Here is a 12,431-nt window from a genome sequence, read left to right as displayed (position 1 = left end):
CATGGTACATGGGTTTTTTAATCTATACAAATCTACTTTTATTCATCTGGTAACTGTTATAACTGTAACTCTCCAAAAAAAGAGACTAGCTCTTGCGCTTGCAGAGTGCCTCGTACTGTTATAGTTATTTATTTATTAGAATTTATATAATTTTGAATATCGTGGTTATACAAAAAAAAGTAACCATTTGAAAAAATAACGAAATAGGGATTATTATTTTATCGACATTATATTTGTATAATGCTTGACTAGTAAAAATACCAAGTCGATCGGACACTCCAAAAAAATTTAGTCATTATAATATGTGACCATTTGATAAAAACTCATAGATTTTTGACAAGTAAAATTGACCAAGTAACAGTTAGTCAATTTAACTTGTAGGTAGATGTAACCAGTAAAGAGTAATTAATGTTAGTAGTTAGTAAGTTAGTATACGTTTTGTATTTGACAGATATGTTTTTTTTTTATCAAATGTTAATAAATAAAATTTCTTCTTTAGATTATTACGCAACACTTCTTCATCATTTGTTCTTTTCCATTTATTTTGTATTTCTGTGTTTATTTAACCTTTACAAATATTTAAAAATCCCAAAAACTTAGTTTATAGTTATAAAATATAAAAATTTAAAAAATCCCTCAATGAACAAAAAAAAACAAATTATCTGCAAAATTTTATGACAAATTTTACGTGCAAAATTGACTAAGTTTTTCTTTTTTTTTATTATTTAAAAGTGATAATGTTTTTTAAGTACGTTTATACTTTGAGAGAAGAAATTGAACTCTAGAAAACACTAAAATGGCTCCCCTGAACATTATTGATTTTGTCACTTGGTCAATTTCTCTTGTATGCCCACGATATACTAGTAAATAAAAAAAAAACTAATGGGATTTAAAAGAAAAAAGAAAAAATAATAATACATTCATACTAATTAAAATAAAAAGCAGTTTTTACACTTGTTCTAGTAATAATTGACGAAGGCTCTTAATCTTATAACATAAATTTAAAAAAATCATCGATAGTGGTGAAAAAAATATTTTTTTTATAAATCTGCTTCAACCCTGTATTGAAACACACAAATAAATTTACAACAGTCGATGTACGAGAATTTCACACTCTGCTATCGCAAATAGATCTTAATTAAAAACATGTTCCTCTCTGCCAACAATTTATGGGCTTTGTCATGTGATAAGCTGACCTTTGAAGTACATTAAAACCTTGTTTTGAATTTCCAAATGCAACGATATAAATTTACAGATGACACAGTTTTTTTAGACATTTTTCTGTAGAACTGCATTTGAATTATAATAATAAAATAACCTGTTAAGTTAATTCTACTTTTTTATAATTTTTCCCAGTAACAGAGTTTCATTCTAATTTCATATGCAGAGAATAACCCAAAGGTAAAGACAATATAAGTACTTTCCTCACCTTCAATTTTGTCTCTGAATACGGGTAAAGACATTTTATTTTATTTTATTTTATTTGGGAAATCAACAGTTCTACAAACATGTTTATAGTAAACAGATATAGTGTATAAACTCAGAACTAATAACAGATTTTCACAAAGTATACAAAGTTAAGTGACTGTAAATTGGGCGGGATTATGACAAGAATGCTTGAAGAGAGGATAAGGAGGGGAAGGGAGATGTACATATTTATTATTATAATTATCAATTAATTATTATGTTATATACAAGTTTATCTGCTTGCACTTGTATATAACATGAGAATTCGCTTTTTCCGGTCTGCTGATGCCGGACATGACTAAACCTGGTCACTGATGAAAAATATAAGTAAAAGTGGAATTCAACTAAATGCGCAATTTTATTATTATGATTTACAGTAGGTAGATATTGTAAATTTATTAATTATCAAAAAAAAATAAAAAATTTACAACCCTTGTGCACCCTAATATCACGCCAAAAATTTAATTTTCCTTTTTTATTTTTTATTCATTTTTTTTTACATAATCCACATAATAAACAATGATTTATTATAAACAAATGTCAAATCACTGGAGTTACCCGTGCCGAGGACACTTAAAAATATACATTTTAAAAATACATACACAATAATATATGGGCTTTCCTAATTTACCCATAATGTACATAATAGAATGCACTCGGTATACATACCCTGATTGATTTTTTATTACTTAACATTTCTTGGTCTTAACAAAAATCCTCAATAACTGTTAAATACCCCTATAAACTGTTAGCACTATTGTACACCTATATCATTGAACATAAATTATAAATAGTTAGTACACAAGGATACTTCGTAAATATTTAAGTCAGTTTGATAATGTCCTAACAAGAAAAAACGCCTCTAAGGTATTTTTAAAGAAGTAATCCAATAAAAGTGTTTTATTTTGGATATCTTACCAAATTTTAGAGATTCATTGAATTTAGTAGTTTCATTTTCTTTTATCTCTAGTTTCATATGTTTGTCATTTTTTTATTGTCTCCGTCTCTGGTGCACTTTATTTACATAATATACAGTTCAGAATAACGTTTGATGCATGAAGTTGGAGCCAAAGCATACGTCATCATCATAAAGTGTGACGTCACTGATATAAGCACTGTGGTTAGCGAACGGGGCCATAATACAACTGAGCTGAGCTTGGGGACAAAAGTAAGCAAAGTATAGTGTAGAGTGTAGAGTATGGAGAATGGCAGAGGTACTGAAAAGACGACCATTAGCATGACAATAGAATGTTTAAGGATCCATTAAGGTTCTTGTCTATCTATAGTAGAATCAGTTGAATGATACGTTATCAACCTGCTTTAAATTCCAACGATATTAAAAGCCTGATAAAAAGTAATAAAATCTTACGAATTTCACCGTTTATTTCAGTGCCGTCGAACAAATATGAATATCAAAGTTTTGCTTGCAAAATATGTTAGAAATAAAAAAATAATTCCATTAAAAATGGTTCCAACTGAAATATGAGAAAAAAAACGATCATTAATATTTTAATAAATCCAAAATTTAACACGAATATCATAAAATTTGTCTGATTTAAAATGTTTTCTTTTTGAACACAAAAATTAACGTTTTTTCCCTAATCCATTTTTTGTTCAATTCATTACCTTCAATTCATTTCAACATCATCAAATCGTTCTCTTTCCGCACTGCATAGGTAAACCAATCGCAGCGTATCTTAATCATTTTGGTTACATGAAGGTGAGATGATCAGTCTTACGCTCCAGGTACCAGTCCAGGGACCATGATATATTCCAGTGTGAAAATACCCTTTTAAATAAATATTTCATATCAACAAGACCTCTTGCATGGTAGGCTAACGCGCTGACCATTACACCACGAGGCCGACTAAAATTCATTTCACTCTTCATTATTCTATGTCCGCTCCCTAATTGGAGCGTATGGTGTCCACAAAGATCCTCTAAGCATCTCATTCGGCTGCCCGCTCCTGTGCATCCCCTCGAGTAAGGTTCGCGTCCCGTAGTTTTGACACGAACTACCGACAAACAGTCAGTAGTGGACGTCCGGGACGTCGAGAACCTGATGCCATGTAAAGTAGGCAAGCGTGGTTAAGGCAAGGCTCTCAGGAGGCATCCGCACCACATGGCTAAGCCAACCGTATCGCCTCCGCTGATGGCAGTTGTCACCAAATTTTGCTGCGTCCGTTTTCTTATTAATCAAATCACAGTAACAAATTTTACTTTACTTTGTCATTTTATGAGTACTAATGTTCCCATGTTTAGTTAAAATTTCAATGTGTGAAATCTACCCGTTATTTAAAATTGTATTTTATAAGTAACTAGCGGACCCGACAGACTTTGTCCTGCCCAAACGTTGGCTTGCCTTCTATTAGCTGGTTCAGCAAACTCAAAATCTTAAAAAAATCGAATTTTTCCCAAACTATATTTATTTATTTACATGCATAAGTTTATTGTACATTATTTGAAACGTAAGTTCCAACTCCATGGAACTAAAAGTCCTGTGTTGAGATAGGACTAGTAATTAGTTGACACAGACATATGAGTATATCATCACAAATATAGGATCAGAAACAAATTTTTTTTTTTTTTAAATGGATGTATATATATATATGGCACATCATATGGTAAACTGTAAACTCAAACATTCGGAAAACCATCAAGGAGTTTCCTAATCAAATCCCCTCCACTAAGGAAAATCCAGTCTTTAACTGCTTTCTTAAAAATAGTTTTTGTCCTTGAGAGCTTAATACGCTCTTCCAAAATATTGAACACTCTCGGTGCGATAAATGAAAGATGCCTCTGAGCAAAAGTCATACGGGTTTTGGGTATAACATAATTCATGTTCTGGGAAAACCTAGTATGGACATTTTGCTGAGATCTCTTCTGATTGTTCGACCAGAAGTGTGTAATTGCTTCTTTTAGGTACAGTTTGTCTCATATTCTGCACCTTAATTTATTGGAAAAACTGTTCTGACGGGTTTGTTGAACATATATACTAAGGGACATTTGACATTGAGATCGCAGAGTCACCTACCGGGTTCAATTGTAAATCTGAACCATCCAGGGATTCTCTCAAACACAAACAATTTTTTTATCAAAATCAGTTGAGCCGTTTAGGAGGAGTACAGTGACATACGCGTTAGAAGAATAATTATATAAATCACCAAATCAATAAATAAATAAAAACACACGTATTTTATTTTTGCCTTTTTTGAGCTATTAACACATTCGATGAGAATGCAACTCTGGTTAGTCGATGAAAACAAAATTCATACTCATAATTTGTTTTTTACAGATTAGATTAAAAATTTTAATATCTATAAATACGCGCAGCGCAAAAATCTACATTTCGCTAAAAACTGTACGTAAATCGATTAAACCAATTAGGAATTCAGTGACATTCGTACAGAAGAATTATATACCTATGTAAATATTGTAAAAATTAATTAACCATGTTTTTAAACGGACATTGCTCAAAAGAAGTAACCACGAAAAAATCATTTACCACGGATTTTGTAAAAACTTAGTTTTACAAATTTCTTTTCGACCCAACGATAATAATATACGGTGCTGAAAAATATCAGATTTAGAATTACTTACTTGGTTTGTGAAGTTTGTGACATTGAATACAAACACAAATATAATGTTGATCTACGATGTAAAACAACCCTCTATTTTGATAGAGAAACTCTGAATAATAGGGGTTCCTAGAGTTATGGCTCCTATTTGCAAAAAGGTTATTTCAATAACGGAGACATGTTTATTGAAATTGGAACCAGAACAATCAATCAATTATACAAACTTGCCAATTTGGAAGAGTGCTATCATTTCGAAGTTCAGCAATTATTACTAGAGTCGATAAAATTTTATTAGAAATACCAATTTTTTTAAATTATGTTTTGAATTTGTCCAAATTTTTGTAGACAAGGACTGGATTCAATCCCCTAGGGAGCTGTTAATATTGACATAATACAATAGGGATGAAGAACTTTTAAGAGACAGGAAAAAATAAGTCTAGGCATCCACAGGGCTTATGACCTGTCATTGGCTGGTTTGAGTGGCCACTTTACACACTGTGTAACATTCACCATTCTGCCCATGTTTGAACATCCACATTTCCTCAATTCTATCACCTGTTGACTTTTGTGAAGTAAAAGAGCTGAAACCTTTAAACCAGCCAATGTTGAACCAAATTTAAACCTGTAAATCCCTAGACTTCCATATTCGCTTCTCAAAAATGTTTCGCCTCTCTGTTGAAATAAATTTTTTTATTTGAAGAATATTATAAATACCATATTTTTACGTAGGTTAACGATCTAACTTCAATATTTTATGCATTTATTAAATTTATTAACATATCAGCATGTGTATTTCAAAATTGGAAAATTTCGGGTCAACTCCACTGTTTTTTTAGGCCAGCAATATTACAATCCTTTATGAATAAATATAAAATGTACAATTATTAATTTTTAAAAAACATGTTTTATTTCAGGCACCGTGGCGCAGTTGGTTAGACGGCTATCTGTGAAACTGGCGTCGCGGGTTCGATTCCCGCCAGTTGCAAGAAAAAAATCAAAGAAATATTTTTTTCTCAATTGGTCTGGGTTTTGTGGTGTATTTTTCACTACCTTCTTCCTTATCCCCTCTATCCCACCTGCTGACAAGCCTCGGAATAGAGGCTTAGCGGAACATTAAAAAAAAAAAAAAAATTCACGTCAATTTTTTGGGCAGCTTTTACATTATTACTCAATGAAATTTTAATTTTCAAACTAGTTAAAGTAATATAAATAAACATTTCAATGCATTTTAAATTAAAGCAGGAGAAAATACAAATATGCTAATATTTGAATAGAAATGTATCCATTTAGACGAAATAAGGATCTTTTGTGAAATTAAAAGGTTTAATCCAGCGAGCATCTTTCTTTATTATCACCGCGGAAATTCATAATTACAGAAAATTAAAATGTAAAACGACCTGTAAAAGTGAAACAAAGCAGTGACGTAAAAGCGTAATTAACCTTGAATTAATTCGCAATTAAGGTTAATTTATAGCCAGGAGCCTAACGTACTTAATGATCATGTTAAATTTAACTGACCAAATACTTAGAAAAAATATTTTCAACCAGTTAAAGCTTTTCCAAAATCTTAACGGTATAAAAAAATTGAACTTTGCTAAAAAAATCAGGATTAAATAAGTTATAATAACATAAATTTTCACATTAAATAGTTTTCATCAATGTTTTTGATGTTTCCGAATGTTTGCAAATAGTCTGGATTTCCTCCCCAGGGAGTTATTACAATCGAAGAGATTGATTAAACTAACCGGTAAAAGAAGAAGTATAAAAATTGGAAAATTGTTTTCAGGCGTTGCCTAGTAGGTGACTTGGTTGAGCTGGATGAATCTCACTAGCGTGATAAAGGTTTCAGCTCTTTTACTTCACAAAATTCAACATATGGAAGAGTTGAGGGAATACTGATGTTTTAAACCATCATTAATATGATAAGTCTTCAATTGAATAACTGAAAAAATATGTTTATATATTTTTTATTTTTTTTATTTTTTTGTGTCTGTTTAATTAATATTCATCAATAAATACGTGTTATATTAATAAAATAATGGAAAAAAATGTGTCCCACTGAAAAGTCTTAGTGGGTAACAAATTGTTGTATGTATTTTAAAAATATTTGATAAACGCTGTTTTCAGCACTGAAACAAAAACAAAGACGGAATGGTGAATGTTTCACAGTGTTTTAAGTGGCCACTTTAACCAGCCAATGACAGATCATAAGCCTCTTAAGTGCCTTGACTTTCATATTCTCTTTTAAAAATATTATCCTTCTCTGTTGCAACAAATTTAAATATTTTTCATTAGATTTTCATGGAATTCAATTTATTTTTGTAAAACATTAAAAGCAATTTATTAGTTTACATATTAACGAAACAGCTTGAGTCTGTTATGTATATGACAGTGTGAAGTGAAATTATTAAAGTAACCCATAAATCACCTTATGGGCCGGCCTAAAACCTGAATCAAAAAATATGTAAAAAAATTAATGTAATAAAAAACAAAAAAAATATTCATACGGGTATATATAGGTATTCTTATGTACATTTATCATACGTTAATTTATTTTTTAAGGTTTTTTTTCAGAATAAGGTTTCGATATTTATTTTGTTTTTTACCTGTATTCCTGTACAACCACAGTTTAACGGTAAATGCAAAAGTCAAGTATCTAGGGCACATACTGACTGATGATTGTAAAAATGATCAGGACATAGAGAGACAGAGAAGAACCATTAATGTCAGGGCCTCTATGTTAGCAAGACGCTTATTTCAGTGCAGTGACGAAGTGAAGAAAATCATCTTTACTTCGTATTTGACGTCCATGTATACAGTGGAACTATGGAACAATTATACGCAAGCTGCATGGAATAAATTAATGGTCACGTACAATAACTCATACAAGCAATTATTTGGACTGCCTAGGTACTGCAGTGCCTCCGAAATGTTTACAGCTGGGCTGGTAAACATCTTCTCTGTCCTACTTCACCAAAGAGTCTGGAGCCTATGGGAACGCCTGAAAAGCTCTAATAACGCGCTTCTCCAAGCTACTGCAGGGTGGATTCATTCACCGTTGTTCGAGCGATGGCAGGATATGCTAAGACCACGATAAGTTCTGCAAATATAAAATATTGGTTTACGTTTATTTTATATCGATGTTTTTGTTCATATGGTGGAATTGGCTCTGCACTATATAGCCATTTTACTGGAATAAAAAAATAATAAAAAATAAATAAATACAAATATTTAGTCAAAGCATCATTAGTTAATCAAAATGTTTTGAAAAAGGTTTGAAAAGCACGTACAAACTTTTTTTAAATAAACAAATCTCTTACTAAGCTCTTTCCTATACTCTTTGTTATAAAAACACGTATTTTAAAAAAAAATACTTACGCACCCACATACACGCACCCTAACAAATTCATTCTCCCAAGCTCATGCACACACATTTACATAAACAAACATGAATACAAACGTCGCACGCATACTATTATGTAAACTATTTTCTTATATTATGTTTTATTAAATTATCAGTAGATTATTATAATTGTATCTTGTACTGTAAATATATTTCAACTTGGTTGTGATTTTATAGCTGTAACAAGCCCAAATGAAACAAAACAAATAAACAAATTTTCTTCTTAATAGTTTTTTCAATCTCTATTGAAAAATGCTGATAAACGAAAAATGAGTTTAAACCCAAGAAAACTTTTTATGTTTATATGTTTAGTATATTGAAGATAACCATTCGTCAATTCAACGTCTACATGTTTGAATGCACATATTTTGGATTGTGTATATAAAATGTTTTTGTTAGTGTAAATGTACAACTATAAACGCCATGGTCTTATAGATAAATAAAAATAAGAAGGTTTTTTGTATTTTGATAAGGAAGATTCTTGAAATAACAAAAAAATAATTTACTTTGCAAAACAAAAAGAAATATGGAAATCTTTTCTTAAGACTTATATTTTCAATTATATCTTTTTTAAATTAATTTTATATGTCTTTTGTAAAAAAAACGAATGATTAAAGATTTTGTAAGGAACGTTGCAAAAAAATCATTTTTATTCGTTTTGCTTTTTAACGCTAGAAAGATGACCGTATTTAAAAGTAGATTGAAGATGACCATACGTCACTAAGACGTACGTTTGGTATACATTCACAAAAGTAGTGCAGTTTCCTGAGTAACACGGGAGTCTCCTGTACGCTCTGTGGGTCGACTGAGTTGGGAAGAACGGCGAGCGCAGTGGCGCCATATACGAAAAAATTATGTATGTGTTTTTGTATCTATTACGTTGAATCAATGTAGGTTATCTTTTTAGGGTTAAAACTGTAAAATGTGATTAAATGACCGCTTAATTTTATTTGATTAATTCGTTTTTTAATTATTATTTATACTTTTTAAATAAAAAATACGTTCATTATATTAAAAAAGACTTTCACGAAATTTAAAACAGTGATTTTGAGACGATGCCCACAACACGTACCAATAGTGAGCGACTGCATAACAAATGCAAAAAATAATTAAAGTGTGCGTGTGAAATTCGAACAATGGTGAAAAATCACAAGTGAGTGAGTTTCGTGTGTCCGGCGCGAGATGGCGTTGGAGCGCCGGAAGCGACGAGCGGGCGTCCCGACGCCCGGAAATGGGGCAGGCCTGTGGGCGGCGACGCTTCTGCTATTCGCTGTCACCGGCGCTGGTCAAGGTAAATATTATATAAATCACACTGAAAGGGTCTGAAAGCAATTTGCGGATTTAGTATTTTGACGGCCTAACCGAGAAAGAGTCGCTTCGCGATGGGATTGTTATTTTATTTTGCGCGGCTTACCGGCCGTAATTATAATTATTTTAATTCTGACATTGTTCCCGCAAAACGAATAATATTTACACACTTGGCAAATGTACTGTGGTTGAAAATGTAATTGCTTTTGGTGGCCATATTAAAATCCAAGGATATTTTCACTCATCAAAAAAAGTTTGATTTGATTTTCCACTGTGCGTTTTTGACTCGATGTGACAAGTGCTGTCAGTTAAAAATCTTAAATAAAAAATCATCCACCTCCTACTGCAATGAATGGCGTATTTTTTTACCATGCTTAAGGTCTAGGGTACAATTCCAGGGAAAGTAAACATTATATATATTCTTTTAGGTTTTCAACTAAAGTATTTAATTGATCCGGGTCTGAGTCCTGAAGCAAAGTTGTACCTGTTTACCTGACTCTAAGAGCTAATTAATATTGCCATATTTATGTTTAATTTTCCATATTCTCTTCGCGAAATGGTTTTTCTCTCAGTTGCAAAAAGTTTAGTTCTAAATAACTCCGTAGGGAGGAAATCCAGCCGGTCTGCAAACATTTGAACTTACTCAAAACATTGTTTAATTTATAATATTTGCCCTATGCACGTCTAGATAAGGATAGAAAAATGATGAAAACGACGCTTAGAATATTTCTATCTCTTTTTTATTAATTGTGTTTTTTTGCTAAACCGTATATATTTATTGGTTGAGGAACAATAATGATTATTTTGAACATTTTCTACTCATACTGTAGAATCTTGCATATAATAAAAAATCTAATATTTGTTAACATAAAGAGCTCAAAATCCTTTCCGCTAATTTAGTCTATCGTTCAGTAAAGCATGGCGCCATAAAAAAAAACATAGGGCGGATTTATAAATAGTTATTATTTTACGATTTAATTTATCAATCGGCAGATAACCATACGAACTAGTTCACCATGAGGCCAATTAATCTTCATTTGATTTTTTTAGCAAAAATTTCACCCTGAGTAGAAACTAATAAAATAAAACCAAAAAAGTATCCACCCGCCCTAATCTTACTGGACCGAAATTTAAGTGGATTGGGGCGATACATGTGAAACAGACTCGTAAATGACAAACTCAATTAATTTCTTTTTGAATAATGTATATATTTTTTTATTTTATCATTATTTGTTTTTATCAATCTATCATTATTTATTGACCCTTACGGATTATTACATTCATTTTACAAAAATAAGACAAACATTATTTATTCATGCTCTGCTGTTCAAAATAATATTTTTTACATCTTTTGAAAAGTCTTTTGTTTTGTTTTCTCTGGTAGTTTATTGTATAATTTCAGTCCCTGAATTATTAGTCTTGATTGTCCTTCTCTTGTTTTAGAAAGTTGTAAATGATAATTTTCTGATATTCTCGTATTATGTCCATGTGACTACAATTTTTTACAATTTTTAGTTCTTCACATACAATTACATTAGGGGATAATTTATGGATAAATTAAAATTATTCTAGTTGAAAGAGTTCAGTTATATTTAATTGGTTTGTTTGAAAAGTTCTTTGGTTGCAGTTAGATAGAAAAGGTCATATACTTACTTAAATAATTTATTTTGTTGTCTTTGTAGTCTGTTTATGTCACTTTGATATCCTGTTCCCCAAAGTAGTTGCGTAAAGCATATTTTAGTTTTTAAATAGGCTTCATACATTAGAATTTTTTCCGTTTTTGGAACAAAGTTTTTGATTTAAAAAAAAAGACTCGATAATGTCGCCACTTTGCTAATTAAATTGTTGATATGAATAGTCCATGTCAATAGTCTGTCTAATGTTAGTTAGTTAAGTATTTAACAAGTTCAATTTCAGTTAGTCGTTTTTTATTTATGTAAGCATCAACTTTATGTCATTTTTTTCTAGATTAAAAATGGATAATATTGATTTTTTTTATTAAGTGTAAGTAAGTTTGTGTTTGTCCATTTAGTCAACATAGTTAGGTTTCGTCTATGTCATTGTTTGTTAATACATCTGTTTGATGTTTATAGAATAGTCCAATGTCATCAGCATACATAATTTTTTTTTTCATTGAAATTGTACAGTGACAAATCATCAATGTATAAAATATTGGACATATTTTTATTTTATATTCATATTTTATTTTATACACAATCGAAAATAACTCTCTTTACCTCCAATTATAATCGGGGCTTTAGAATTGATTAATGAGCCCCGTACACGAGGACAGCATAGTTTTAAGTAGTTTTTAAAATTATTTTTTTAAAATTAAATGATGTGATTTAATACAAATTCTTCCTCCTCCTGTTTGTACGCCCCATTTACTTAAGTTCAGTTCCCTAGTCCTAAATCTATATGTCGGGCTAGGAAATTTTTGTTTGATTTTTTTTACAGCCGATTGCCACTTGACCCCGAAAAATGAACCCTTCTTTCTAATTGTGCCTGAGGATGCCACCGTCGACTATTGTTTCTCTGTTATCATCCTCAATAGAACATTTAACCGGACGCGACGCCGCTGTCTCCCAAAAGCCTGTATCCCGAAGTATCTCCGGGTGGTCTGAGATAAGAGTTGTGTTCATTCGCCTGATCCGTCGTAATGGTGCACTTTATTT

General features: G+C 31.1%; 1 protein-coding gene across 1 annotated transcript in view; it reads left to right on the top strand.

The window, feature by feature from the left end:
• Window positions 1-12,431, top strand: part of LOC148274047 (lachesin-like) — a 122,993-nt gene that overhangs the window by 49,886 nt on the left and 60,676 nt on the right. The window contains exon 2 of the mRNA XM_088237705.1: window positions 9,469-9,739. Within this exon, the coding sequence (XP_088093831.1) occupies window positions 9,631-9,739 (109 nt within the window). The 5' untranslated portion in view covers window positions 9,469-9,630. The remainder of the gene's footprint in view (window positions 1-9,468; window positions 9,740-12,431) is intronic.

This window comes from Micrasema longulum, unplaced genomic scaffold (genome assembly GCF_059751315.1).
Source record: "Micrasema longulum isolate JH-2025_06_02 unplaced genomic scaffold, ASM5975131v1 h1tg001772l, whole genome shotgun sequence".
Lineage (NCBI taxonomy): Eukaryota > Metazoa > Arthropoda > Insecta > Trichoptera > Brachycentridae > Micrasema > Micrasema longulum.
This window is presented reverse-complemented; position numbering and strand designations above follow the sequence as displayed.